Source organism: Watersipora subatra, chromosome 2, assembly GCF_963576615.1.
Source record: "Watersipora subatra chromosome 2, tzWatSuba1.1, whole genome shotgun sequence".
Taxonomy (NCBI): domain Eukaryota; kingdom Metazoa; phylum Bryozoa; class Gymnolaemata; order Cheilostomatida; family Watersiporidae; genus Watersipora; species Watersipora subatra.
The window spans coordinates 35,218,709-35,232,953 of record NC_088709.1 but is presented as its reverse complement, the minus strand read 5'-3'; the positions used below and the strand labels follow the sequence as shown (position 1 = coordinate 35,232,953).

Below are 14,245 nucleotides of genomic sequence, written 5' to 3'. Positions count from 1 at the left end.
CATAGATTAACACCCAGCCCTTGCTATATAAGCAAATGTGCTCCAGTGTTAAGCAGAAGAGGCAAGGATATGCAGCAAGAGAAGACACCCTAGTGAGAAGAACAAAGAGCACAGAGCAAGTGATACAAACTGCGAACGACGAAACTAAGGACTGAGAATTACGTTCCTAATCTTGATTAAGAACAGGGTGGTAACATTAACTTACCTTTGTGAATGGCTATATGTCTTTGTAACATATATTTAAATGTATACTTACATTTACAAGTGTAACTGTTGTGAGTATTTATTATTTGTAACTCATTTCAGCATTACGCTTGATTGTAGTGAATTGTATCTAATTGTTCTATCTTTCATGTTTATAGAGCTTGTGTGAATAAAGAGCCATTATTCGCCAGACACTTTGTTTGCAACAATTACAGTTGTACATGAGAGCTATTACTTATTCGGTATAAGACAACTTGTACGCAGAACCCACTTGCAAGTGGCTATTTAGTGCTGACTTCCACAACACTGTAGAGAGTTAATTATGTTTTCAATTGAATCGGCTGCTTTCATGTATAAATTCTAGCAGATGTTGATAGTTATGAGGGTTGGGGAATTTTTTTTTCCTAGATTGGTGTAATTGGTGCATCTGTATAGGTTTACTATTTCGTCTTCATCCAGGCATGTGCATGTTGGTGTAAACGTTAATTAGAGTTTGTATAAATGATATTGTAAGGTTGTATGGCCTGTGTAGAGCCCGGTTAAGATTGATATTTGTCTCCTTGGCAATATAAGTAAAATAGGGTTTTTTTCCAGATGATCTGTCTCTAGGTCCTTTAATAAACCAGTGGAGGAGTGTCCTGTTATCAGATGAGTTTTCCATCGGTGTTGCCGATCATTATTTAGTCGTTTTCGAATAGTGGATCTTCTAAAATGACTTGCTGATGTATCTGCTATAGTTGTGTTTCCACCATTTAGGCTCACGATGTGAGAATGCATTTTTATTAAGTTTTTTTTGTACATAACAAAGTTTTTGCGAAATAACTCTGTCCTATTGCCATTCTACAATATGTGTATATGTCTCTGGAGCTTAGAGACTCAGCTGTAAGTATGTTTCTGATATGGTGGAGTGCTTCTGTCGAGGGATTAGTCTTTGCTCTTAGAATGTTTTTCAAACAACTAAGGAAAGAAATGTCAGCTTTTGGATCCCATATAAAACTATTGTCAAACACTTTCGGTACTATGGCTGATTCTAGTTTCTTTTTAGAATAGTATGGCTTTAACCCTGCATTGATGAACGGGAGGAGTAGTCTCCATTTTTTTGGCCAATATCACTTTTGATTCTTCTCATTGTGCGTTGAATGCTAACTTAGGGTCTATGCTAAGTCTAAGGTTAGACCTAAAACTTTAGTAGAATTGGTTATGTTTGTTTTCTCCGCTGACTTGAAGTTGTTTTGGGTTGCAGTTGAACCAAATCGTATCTGTCTTGGAACAGTTTGCTTTTATGCGCCATTTTTCAAGCCAATGTGTGAGCTTCATGTAGTTACTTTCCATTGTTTCATATGGGTCTTTATTTGGTCTTGAGCAGATAACTGAACAGTTGTCTGCATACTGGACAGGGTTCTATTTCATGAGTTCAGCATATCTCTTGTGTAAAATAAAAAGTATAGGGGATAAGATGCTTCCTTGTGGCAGTCCTATTTCACGTTGCTTTGGTTGTGATAGATGGTTGTTAACTTTAATTCTTTAACAAAATGTTAAGGTCAGTTTAAAAAAATGCATCTAGCTTATTCAATTAAACTACAAAAACTTGTTTTTGTATCAGCATGTTGGTTCAAAACGGTTACAGAAGTTACGTTCTCGGCTAAATTGTTGGCAACCTTGTCTTTGATTGTTGAAATTTTAAAGTTATTTCACCTAGAGAAAAAAATAATTTTATGGTCTCGATCATCAGAATTTACGAAATGTTTGCTTTCTGCGTGAGATGAAAAGACAACTCCATATTGTGATTTCTCATTTACTTATGGCAATGATGATTTCCTTATCTTTGTTTCTTTACAATTATGATAATAATCCAATGTCACCAAAATGCAGACCCAATTGGCTAAATTGCGATTCACACTGATCTATGTTTGTTGAGATCTTATTTGAGTATGAAGAATAAAAGCTTTTTCTGACATAGGTGTCTAAGATATATCCGCCTTTTTTAAATTCTGCAGCTTGTCGTAAGAAGACTAAACAGCGTGTTTGGCTGTCTGTGGATATAAATGAATCATGGAAGGCCAAAATTCTTCAATGGTTTTATCTTCATTAACATCTTTGGCAGATGAGTCATTCTGCAAATCTAGGAGTTCTTCCTGCAGCTCATCAGGTACGCTTTTAGCAAAACAGCGGAAAGGATTTCTGATAAGGCTCAGTTCTGATTCACTCACCTCAGAAAAATAGTGCTAAAACTTCCAAGAATCCAAGTGAGATATAATATTACTTTGTAATGATTCAGGCATTGAAATAGGCTCCATATCTTTGGGCTCTAGAATCAAGGAAAGCGATTCAAACATAGAAAAATTACCTTGCGCAGCCTTTTTCTTCCATAATTCAAGTCTGCATGGGAATGCTTTCAAAGCATCTGTGAACTTGACTATGTTTGTGTTTCTTCTTTGCATCTGGCGATTAAGTTTGTTAATTTGGTCGAATATGTCCGCCAAGGAGACCAGTAGGCCAGATAAAGCAGCCAAACTTCATCCTTTAGCCATGTTTCGAATTCTGCTTTGTTGTTCTGTTCACAAAGTATCTTAATTTTTTCTTGTAGTTTGAATGTCCTTGCAGTCACGTTTCTTTTGGAAAGCCAACAAACATTTGTGTGATATAAAAGAACTTGATGCTCTGCTTCCATATCTTTGCATAGTTCTTTAAACAATATACCTTTTGATACAGTTTACTATGCCAATTACCTGATTGAGGATTGCTGAGAATGATTCAAAAAGGGCTTTAGCAGCCAAAGCTTGTCTGTGTATCATACAATGTACGCTTTTGACATCTGGAACTAGCTGTTTCACTCTTGTTTGGAAGCCAGAGCTAGATCCTAACATCGATGGAGCACCATCTGTGCAGCAGCTGCATAAGTTTCCTGATGACAGCTTTTCAGTCTTAAAGAATTGTGAAACCTTGTCAAAAATGTCAGAGGCTCGTGTAGTTGTTTTGAGTGCACTGCAGAAAAGGAACTCCTCTTTGATGTTTCCGTTGTTGACATATCTAACAAAAGCCAACAACTGAGCACACGATTCCACATCTGTTGATTGATTCATCAAGTTGAATAGAAAACAATCCAAAAGGTGCATTTCGAATTTCCTCTACCAACTGTTTATTGATGTTTTCCCTCATTTCAGTTATTCACCTTTGAATAGTGTTCTTTGACAATAATATCGCAGATATCTTTCTTTAAGCCACTTTACCAAACACGAGCTCCACCATCTGCTGAGTACAGGGCTTAATTAGCTACTCCCCAATTGTATAGGGTTTTTTCTGTTTTGCAATTTGTAATGCAACTGCATATGATGCTTCAACCACTCTGTCCTGGGCTAACTGAAAAGTTCCATCAGAAGAAAGTATCTTTTTCTTCAATGATGTTTCTTGTCGTTCAAAAAATGTTCTGTCATGATTCACTAAAGCAGGGTGTTGGGAACTTGAGCGTAATTTTAGCTTAGCAGGGTTCATGGAATCGTTGGTGATCACCTTATGACAGATCACACACTGAGGTCTCTCTTCTTTATCTTTCGTTGTTAAACAGGTGAACCCATTGTCTAAATATGAATTGTCATAATCTCTTTTCTTGCTGGCCATGCTAAAAATGTTTTAAAATCATATACATGTACATAGTAACACAACAGCTTAAAATTTGAAATACCCATTATGCATCACCATACTTTACTTACATGTATAGCCGAAACTACCATTGTCTTTGTTCTCTCACTGCTTAGTAAAATTAAATTACCATAAGCTTCAAGTCAAAATAATTTTACAACTTTTACAATTTACAACTTTTATAAACAATGGTGGTTGTTTTACCGATCTGCTGGTTCATTTTGTTGTCAAATAAATTTAGTTGCCAAATATTGTCACAGTTATGATCAGTCAGCTGCCATTAACAAGCATTCATGATATTAATAGTCGCCATTGTAAAATGACCCAGATTTGGTTTTAGATTTTGAATATGAAAAATACACTGTATAGCTTTGCCTGCTGTCCCACCTTATTGGCCAGGTCAAACAATGTGACAATGACGAAAAACTTTGTCATTTTTTTTAAACGTTGGCAAATTATTAATTAAAAACTAGGGAAAAAAGGCCGTTGTTCGGGTGATTTCGGGGAAAATTATATTTAACCTTAAGCATATACTAAGACCCCTACCAATCTTAAAATCAGTAAAAATAGGAAAGTTGAAATGGTTTATTTTCCATGGATCTTAGTATATGGCTGAAACTGAAGACGGAGAGAGAGAATTACATGTTTGCTGGTGACAGGTTTTGTTGTTTTGTAATACTAACTGGAAATCAGGTACTATCCAGCGATTGAGGCACATAGGTGATAAAAGTCTAAACCCAAAAACCTAACAAGACAATGCGACCACCCCAATTGACATGACGCCGATTCCCAGAGTAGCTCCACCCACTCGTCATGTGACCAAACAACTAGTCAATCTCCGACAAGTACAAACCAAAATGGCGGCTACACGAAGTTTACATTGTTTACCGAGTGATTTTGGTGGAAGCTTTTTACCGTATATTCCAACTTTTAGGCAACGAATTCAAGGAAAAAAGTAAGCATATGAAAGCTTCTTTGCATCAGTGAATGTGTTTGTTGAAAAAAATGATGAAAGTACTTTAAAGGTGACAACGTACCGGTCACAGCGAAAGAATGAGAAGCCGCTGAAGGTCACTGATGCACACTGTTCTTGTAAAGCGGGGTAAATTAACTCTTTAATTCTTACAAAAATAGGTGTATTTTAGTAATATTCACCATGACTGCCTCATTTTCTTTCCATGAGTCCGATCTATACCAGGTACACAAGATTAGACCAAATAATTTGTACGTTGACAGGTTTTTTTTACGATTTTTGATATGGCAAATGGGAGATTGGAAAAATTCTGTGCAACATGTCTATTGATATTATTTTAGGCACGTTACTGTCAAGATGTGCATTAATTGATACATTTAATTTTTGATTGAATTTAATTGAGGCCCATTATTTCATAATAAGACATTGAAATTTCAGAGCTGGAGGGGAATGTGTCCGTGTCTTGGGACTAGTTCTCAAGTTGACCGACTGGCTGACCAGTGGCCTGCAAGAAGTTCCCAGTGAACCAGCATGCACATAAAAACCGCAGGAATGGGACAGGCCAAGGGGGAGAAAATTCATTGCAGAGCCAGTGTCCTCCATGATCATCAGTCGGCTGGTAAATGAAGACCGAAAGAAGCGCCCACTGACTGCAGACATAACTGACAATAGGTATAAAATTGAAAAAAAGTAGTGAGTTTCAACACTTTATTGAAGACACTGTGTTTATAAATAAAACACATGTGTTTTAATTACAATGCTATGAATAAATCGTCAACAATTCTTCAAGTATGAATTGAAAAAGTGTTCCTTATAATAATAAAATTTTAATGTTAAATCTCTAAAATATATACAAAGCGTGATAATACATTCTGTTTCACTTTATTTCAGAAAAGTTCAGCTGTTGAACAGGGACATTGAGCTTCTCGGCGCTATGAGGGGTACATGACTTGGGTACTTAGCACCCAAGCCATACAAGACAGTGGCCACCAGCAGTGGTGAACAGAATGCTGGCTCAACGCTAGAGCTAAATATATTGGATATATATATATATATATAAGCAATTTTAAGACTTAACTTTTAAACTTCTGCATTGTTGAGGCTTTAAACCTGATGACCGGTATACACAGAATTTACCACAAGCCAAATACACATCCACAGTATGTACACGCCAAGTCCAATCATCCACTTGGAGTAATAAACAACATACCACTAGGTATAAATAGGAGACTGAGCAGCCTGTCATCAGACAACTCCACATTTACCACCGAAACTGACATATACCAGCAGGCACTCAATCTAAGCGGACACAAACACAAGCTTGTGTTTCAGCCTGCCCCGACAAACAATGCGCAAAACAGAGACAAGAATACCAGACGAAGACCGATACTATGGTACAACCCGCCATTCAGCAAAAATGTAGCTAATAACATCGGTAAGATTTTCTTTAATATCCTGGACACAGAGTTCCCTAAATCACACGCTCTTCGTAAGATCTTCAATAGAAACTTTGTGAAATTAAGCTACAGCTGTATGAACAATGTGAGCAGTATCATTAGCGCTCATAATACCAGATTGCTGCAGCATCACAATGAGACCCCTATAACTACAGAACCAAGAGAATGCAACTGCCGACATAAGAATGGCTGCCCACTACAAGGAAAGTGCCTGAGCAAGTCAATTATATATAAGGCGACAGTCACCACCAATGATCAATCTGCGGACGAACATTACATAGGATTGACTGACACCACATTCAAACAACGCTATTACAATCATATGACAACCTTTAGAAATGTAGAGAAAAGATCAAGCACCGAGCTCAGTAAGCACATATGGACCTTAAAAGACCAAGGCATAGAATATAACATCAAGTGGAGCATAGTCAAAAGAGCTACATCATACAACAAGACCACAGGCAGATGCAACCTATGTCTGTATGAGAAATTTTATATTATATACAATCCTAACATTGCTACCTTAAACAAACGCTGCGAACTAGTTTCAACATGTAGACATGCTGGCAAATTCCTTTTAAGCAATTTTAAGACTTAACTTTTAAACTTCTGCATTGTTGAGGCTTTAAATCGTGTTGCTTGCTAATTTTAATCCTACGTATCAGTGGTGTATTTAGGTATTTTAAGACCTACGCTTTTATTTCCATCTATATATAAGTCGTTTTCAGTGCTAACAATTTTATCTGATGATTATTGCATGACAATATGAAACTATTAGTAATAAAGTTGTTTTAAACTTAACTTTAACTTTCATTTTTACTCAATTTTATATATATATATATATATACATGTATATAGCCGAAATATATTGGCAATATTTATTTCTCTTTAATGTACTTGTGTCCAATTATTTATATGTGTGTTTCAAATGACCAGCTATTTTTCTCATTCGGATAAAAAAAATGACTGTTGGAATAATGATTAATTCTGCCCTTAGCATAATGTACATGTATGTATGTTAATGTTTGTTCTGTTTATTGTATGAAGTCAATATTTTGTAGAAATTATCTTTATTGAAATTCAAATGAAGTCACAAAGTCAAAAAAGATGTCAACGGAGTCACAAAGACCCCATTGACATCGTTTCAACATTTTAAATCGTCAAATAAACAGTAAAAATAAAAACAAAATTAACGTTCAAAACAACATTCACTATTGTTGCTTGTCGGAGGTCATGGCGGATAGCAACGTCGGTCGCTAAGCCTCGTCGTACCTGGACGCTGATTGGTCAATAGTTTAGTTTGATTGACAGATTGCGTCATGTCAATTGCATTAGCCCCGAATCCCAGGCTAGCACAACCCCAACAGATCTCAGTCATTAAACCCCGCCCATATGATAACCGTCGCCTATCCTTTCAGGGTTTTATATCATTGATCCAACCACTATAAGACAGAAATAGTTGTAAGTTGCTAGCTAGAAAAACCAATACTGGCACCAGTTTAAGGACCCCCTCAAAACCTCCTGTGGACCCCTAGGGGTCCATGGACCACCAGTTGGGAACCAGCGCTCTACAATATTCCTTACTTTCACAAAACTCACTTTCACCACTATCAAAGTCAGTGCTGCTACTTTAATTATCTGTGTAATCACAAAAATCGGAATCGGCTATGATGTCATCAGCATAAATAATTGGCGGTTTCCTACCTCGGGAGGTACTTATGAAAGCCATAATAACACTAAATATTTCGAACGTCAGAAGAAAAAAAATATTTGTTTTCAAGTTGGAAATTCCCAAAGTCATGCCTTGCTATTGGCTGAAAGTAATCACGTTACTGGACAATGATCGTTGTTGCTTTGTAGCCCATGGACATTGATCGGTTTTGCAAAGAGCTAGTTTATTTCAAGCAAGAATATCTCTGGACCTAGATCATTTTTGCTGAAAGTTAGTCACCGAGGCTAAAGTTTGTGGCTAGAACTATTTAAGGGAAGATAACCGTAGTATTTTGAGAAAATCTGACATTGATCATTCTTCTGCTGAGGTTTTGATTTGTATAAATAAACCAAAAATCAAATTTATTTAAATGTATCAAGATAAACTCAGATGTATGTTATTTACTTTCATACATTAGTTATAGAGTTACTAATGAGGGTTCAAATACATGATTACATGATGCATAAGCCAGCGACAGTGTTTGTGATATGCTTTTTTATTAAGGTTTAGTTTGGATGAAGATCAGATTGTTAGTAGTTAAGTAGCTGTTAGCATTTTAATGTTCTATTCTATCAAAGGTCCACTCACGGGAAACTACAATAATAACAAAAAAAGTATTACAAACAGAAAGTATACCACAGTGTTGACTAACAAATGAGACTTGAGATGAACTAACATGCATCTTATCACCAAACCTATTAATTTAAAATAAAAAAACAAGGATTAAAAAACAGATTCTGAGAACAGTATAACAATAAACACAAATTCAGCGTAGTGAAAACCATTTGTTTCTACAGCCAGTCAAAACTGATGCACATGTGTCCATTCCAGCAGTTGGGGCATTACGATATTCTAAGAGGGCCAAGTATGGATCCTCTGCTCGTCTCATAAGGCTTTTGATAATCTTAATCACTGCTTCTGCTTTCCCATTACACTGCTGATGACCTGGAGAGGAGGTGGTATGTGCAAATTCTCAATATTTCCTAATCTCTGCAAACTTTGTAGATGTGAACTGCACACCGTTATCAGATTGTAGCTGATGTGGGATTCCATGTTTTGCAAATGTTTTGCAAGCTTTGATGATTGTTCTAGATTGGAAATCTTTAAAAATCTCACATTCAAAGAAATCAGAGTAATAATCCACCAAGATTAGATAGTCTTTGTTCATGTGAGTCAGGATGTCCATACCAACTTTGCTTCAGGCTTTATTAGGTATGTCATGACTGCAGAGAGACTCTTGTGGTTGCGCAGGGGCATCTAATGCATAGGTTAAACATTTCTCAGTTTTAACTTGTATGTCATCTGCGGTCAGAAGACAGCATTTCTTGCTCTTCTGATAGTTGCAGCAGTGCTTTGTTGATTGCTGTGAAGTTTTTCTAAGATCTCTGGTCTCACCTGCGTGGGTACAACAAGTCTAATTTATCTCGGTATGAATGGTATAGCTTAGCGAATTCTGGTAGATCTGTCAACTTCTGTGGCCACCCTGTCATCACCCATTTCTGGACCAGATAACTATTTCTGGGTCTGTTTTGTTTTCTGTTGAATCCTATAGTATGTTTGTTCAGATACTGGAAGATCTTTCCCGATGGTTTCTGCTGTGAAGTCTGACCTTAATGACTTTAACTAATTGATGGTGAATATCTGCTCATCTGACACTCCCTTTTCTGCAGCCCCTGTAAGTGCTTTTGATAGCATATCTGCAGTGACTTGCTCAGTTCCAGGTTTATATAATAGCCAGGATAGCGCTGAAGTGATAGATTGTATGACTACATCATAGATTGTAGTCATCTCAGAGCTTTGTGGAATGGTTTCTGGAAGATAAATTCTAGTGGTTTGTGATCTGTATGCACTGTAACATTAGGGTTCCCAAAAACATACTAATCAAAATTTTCCAACCCATAAGCAATGGCAAGTAGTTCGGGCTCCATTGGTGCATAGTGCTTCTCACTGGCTGTGAGGCTTTTAGATCCATAACAGACAGGCTGATCATCTCAAAGAAAAACAGCTCCGAGGCCTTCTGTGCTTGCATCTGCCTCTACTACTACGTGCTGGTTGACTTTAAAGTATTTGATGGTGCAAGTATCAGTTATTAATGTTTTTAGTTCTATAAAAGAATTATTCTGGTCAACACCCTACACAAATTCTTTGTCAGACACACCAAAGCAGTCTTCGTAGTGGCTCGCATTCTGCTGAAGTTTGGAATAAATTTTGCTAGATGGTTCACATGCCCAGAAGACGTCAGACTTCTTCACTGTTTGTGGGTGGTTTCATTTCACTTGATGTTTGCTAGATCTGGTTGAACACCATCCTTGGTAATGACATGTCCAATATAGGGTAGGGTATCCATCAGAAACTTGCATTTGTCTTTGTTGATTTTCAAGTTAACTCTCCGTGCTCTAGTCAACAACATCTCCAACTTCTGATTGTGGTCCTGCACTGCTTTTTTCTTTACCATATATCAATATATCATCAGCCACAACTGTTACTCCACATGAGCCATCAAGTGCATCTGATAACCTTCTCCGGAACTCTTGAAAACTAAAAGACAATCCAAATGGCATTCTGAGCCGTTTGTACTTCCCGAAAGGTGTTCAGAAAGTAGTTAGGTCACTTGATTCATTACTGAGTTTTACCTGCAGAAACTCATCTTTTGCATCACATAGTGAAAAGACTTTTGCTCCAATTAGCTCAATGAGAACATCATCCAGTGTTAGCATGGGAAAATGGTTTCTCTGAATTACTTTGTTCAAGTTTGCCAGGTCTATACATATTCTTAGAGTCCCATTTGATTTTCTCACTGCCACGTTGTTGCTGATTCAATCTGTTGGATAGTCAACCTTGGCCAATATTCCTTTTTTGTTGTCAGACTCAAGTTTGTCGTTGAGTGTCAGCCAGCATGGAAAGAGGAGCTTTTCTATTGCGACACCGTTGAGGAATTGAGCCTTCTTTTATCTTTATATAGTACTAGCGGTGTCTCCCGACGGTGCCCGGGTATTAAAAATCAGCTTATAAACAATGAAAAGTGATGAGAGTTCCCTACCACTTGTTATTAGCCTGGCACATTACCAATGAAAAATTCCAGTACGCTTGCAATAAGCGCTAGGCTTTTAATGACGGTACGCCATTACGTTGCATCAGCCTTGTCCAGCTACAGCTATTCTAATAATAGCTATAGCTGGACATGCCGAAGGACGACAGACGGACTTTGAAAAATATATACCCTACAAGATGAAAATATTCGGGGAGTTAAGTTTCACGCAAATTGCCTTTTCCATGAATATTCGTGGATGAACACAATCACTCTCTACTAAGGGTTAACTCTATTGCAGCTAGCAATAGAGTTAACCCTTCACATGCGTACACCATGTGTTTAGGTTTCTAGTTAACTGACAACTACGAGTTGATCATGCTAAGTATCAATAGCTGAAGTATTGAATGAAAGCGATCTGATTTTAAACAAGAGAATGAACTAACGCAGTTAATTATAGAAAAACGTATCTGCACTGCAAATCAAATACATACCACAATGTCCAGATCGGAATCATTATCGTCATCAACTTCGGTATTAGAGGTTGATGGAATCGATTTTAATGTAAAAAGGTAAGAGATTTTTTATGCTTAATAACTTGTGACAACCTTGAATAATTTTGTAAAGTGCGATGCATTGGCAATGGGGTTAACTCAAAGCCACGTCAATGATTTTAAAAAAATTGGAACTCGGCTACGTTTACTACTTCTGCCTAGCGGCTAATTTTTACTTTGAGGCAGTAGTTATTCTCTCAGTAGTTATTTATTGTGTTTAAAAATAGAACTAACTATTCACAGAATTTACTAATTCGCGGAATAGGCTGTTCCGCGAAATCGCGAATTATTGAATCCATCGAATATTTTTATCCTGTAGGGTATATACAATAGATTAACTTAGTAAGCGGCCAATACCATCAAACACGTCCTTATAACTTTCCACAATGTCATCCAGATCAGCGATGCAAATAACATTTACCCATTCGTCTTTGACAGAGATCAGTCCCAACTCTAGGGAGGTATCAAGTGACAGTAGATTTTGATTTCTAGTTTTGTCGACCAAGAAGTATAATTTCTTCTATGCTACTTCCACACTGAATCCTCCAAGGGGTCTTGTTGTTGTTCCATCAAATTGATGAAGTTTTAGCTGGGTTTTATCCAATTTAAGCTTTCCCAGATCAACATAATCAGCATAATTGAAAATATTACAAGAAGCCCCAGTGTCGACTTGAAACATAGTGAGTTTGTGGCTGTTACCAACCTGTGCTCCAATTGAAGTAAGCAATTTCCTGTTCTTCCTGACAACTTGAATACACAGTAAGGAGTCATCTATATCATCTTCAACAACATTCACTTGTCGTTTTGACCTGCACTGAGACCTCCAATGATTGTATTTCTTACATGTGTGACACTGCTGACCGAAAGCTGGACATTTCAGAAGCAGATGTGATTGTTCAGTTTCCACAATTGCTCGTGTTTGTAGGCTTTATAATGTACTTCAAGTAGACCTTTCATAATCTTCATCCTGTTGAGTGGTGGGTGACTTTGCTTGCTTTGTTGAGACAAACTGACTGCACTGACTCATCCGCCTGGATTGCTGCCATATTTTGCTTTGTTGTCTCAGCTATGCGACATTTCTTGATGCCCTGTTCCAGCCCTAAGCCATCATTTCCACCAGCATCGTCAAACAGCTTTCTCCTGAGTTTACATCCTTCTCCTGAGTTTTCATCATTTATACCGAGAAGGAGTGCTTGTAACATTAAATCCTCATACATACCTTGAAGCATGCATTCACGAGCTATGTTATATAGTGCAATTACATACTCATCTATTGTTAGAGTGTTCTGCTTAGTTGACAGTAGCTGGTGTCTCTTCACTATTCTGTTAGTACCACGGTTATAGAAAGCATCAAATTTCTTAATGACATCTTTCATTTTGTTCTTTGATTTTCTCTTGTAAAGTTGAATGACTTGAAGATATTATTGCCTCTAGGGCCAATACATGTGAGCATTATAGCCACCTTGACTTTGTCATCAGCTGTTGACTTCTTTACTGCTACTAAAAAGAGCTCACACCATTCTTTGAATCTAGTCCACTGATTGGATAGATCAGATTCATCCTAGATCGGTTTTGGAGCAAGATAGTCTACACTGATACTCATCTTGTATGTATGTGTTATCTCCTGTATGTCTTCAAAGTTAATGTTAATAGCGTTGAGTTCAGTAGTTCACTGGGAGCACCATGTTTGTAATATGATTTCACGTTAAAGTGTAGTTTGGATAAAGATTAGATTGTTAGTAGTTTAGTAGCTGTTAGCATTTTAATGTTCTATTCTATCAAAGGTCCACTCATAGGGACCTGCGATAATAACAAAAAAAGTATTAAAAACAGAAAGTATACAACAGTGTTGACTAACAAATGAGACGTAAGATGAACTAACATGCATCTTATCAACAGAGAGTATAGGTATGCTAGTGACTCGAGAATGCATCGCTTCAAAGGGGTTAAAAAAGTTGGTACCTCCATGATGTCATATATTAGGCGGTAAGGAGTCTCACACTCTTGTTACACTGATAAGCAACTTGCCAGTTTTCAAAAGCAGCCAAAAAAGGCAAGGAAAAGTAGTGACTATCTAAATGACTTCTGAGCGTGTCGAGTTGACACACTGGCAAGATTTTAAATTGTGGAAAAGGATGAACAGAAAGAAGAATACTTGAGCGATTAAAGACAGATTAATCTCAGCAGCTCCTTTTGAATAATAAATATCTCCAATAAGTGAATATCTGGTACAAGCAATGATATACAGCCCCCCATATCGTGGGGGCTGTATATCATTGGTACAAGCTTAAATACAATATGAAATTCTACTATGTGCAAAATAATAATGTAATCAGATTAATGAGGATATAAGCAGGTAATAGATGCCAAAGAAATAAGGTGGAGCAATTGATGAAAAATATACTAATGCAAGATATTCGATTTGGGCATCTATAAAGTTGGTGTCTGGTAAGTGTTCACTAATAATTCACAACAACAAATCACGACTTAATATTTTGCTGCACGGAATTGTCGCTTTTTCGTCCGCTGTGTCGACCTTTCGTTTGAAGTTGTCGCCTTTTGAACTGAAAATGTCGCCCAAGCGACTGTCGGTAACCGTCCATAAACCATTCACGTCAGTGTGTACCCAGTTACGTTAGATACCAATATTTTACGAAACCGCATTATACATGTAATGTT

General features: G+C 37.2%; 1 protein-coding gene across 1 annotated transcript; it reads right to left on the bottom strand.

Annotated features, from left to right (window-relative positions):
• Positions 1–2,216: 2,216 nt before the first annotated feature.
• On the bottom strand, positions 2,217–3,822 carry LOC137388162 (protein FAM200C-like). Its single transcript, XM_068074666.1, has 3 exons — positions 3,566–3,822; positions 2,934–3,234; positions 2,217–2,429 (listed from the first exon to the last, which is right to left on the bottom strand). The coding sequence occupies exons 1-3, from the start codon at positions 3,820–3,822 to the stop codon at positions 2,217–2,219; spliced, it is 771 nt and encodes a 256-aa protein (XP_067930767.1).
• Between the last annotated feature and the right edge of the window lie 10,423 nt (positions 3,823–14,245).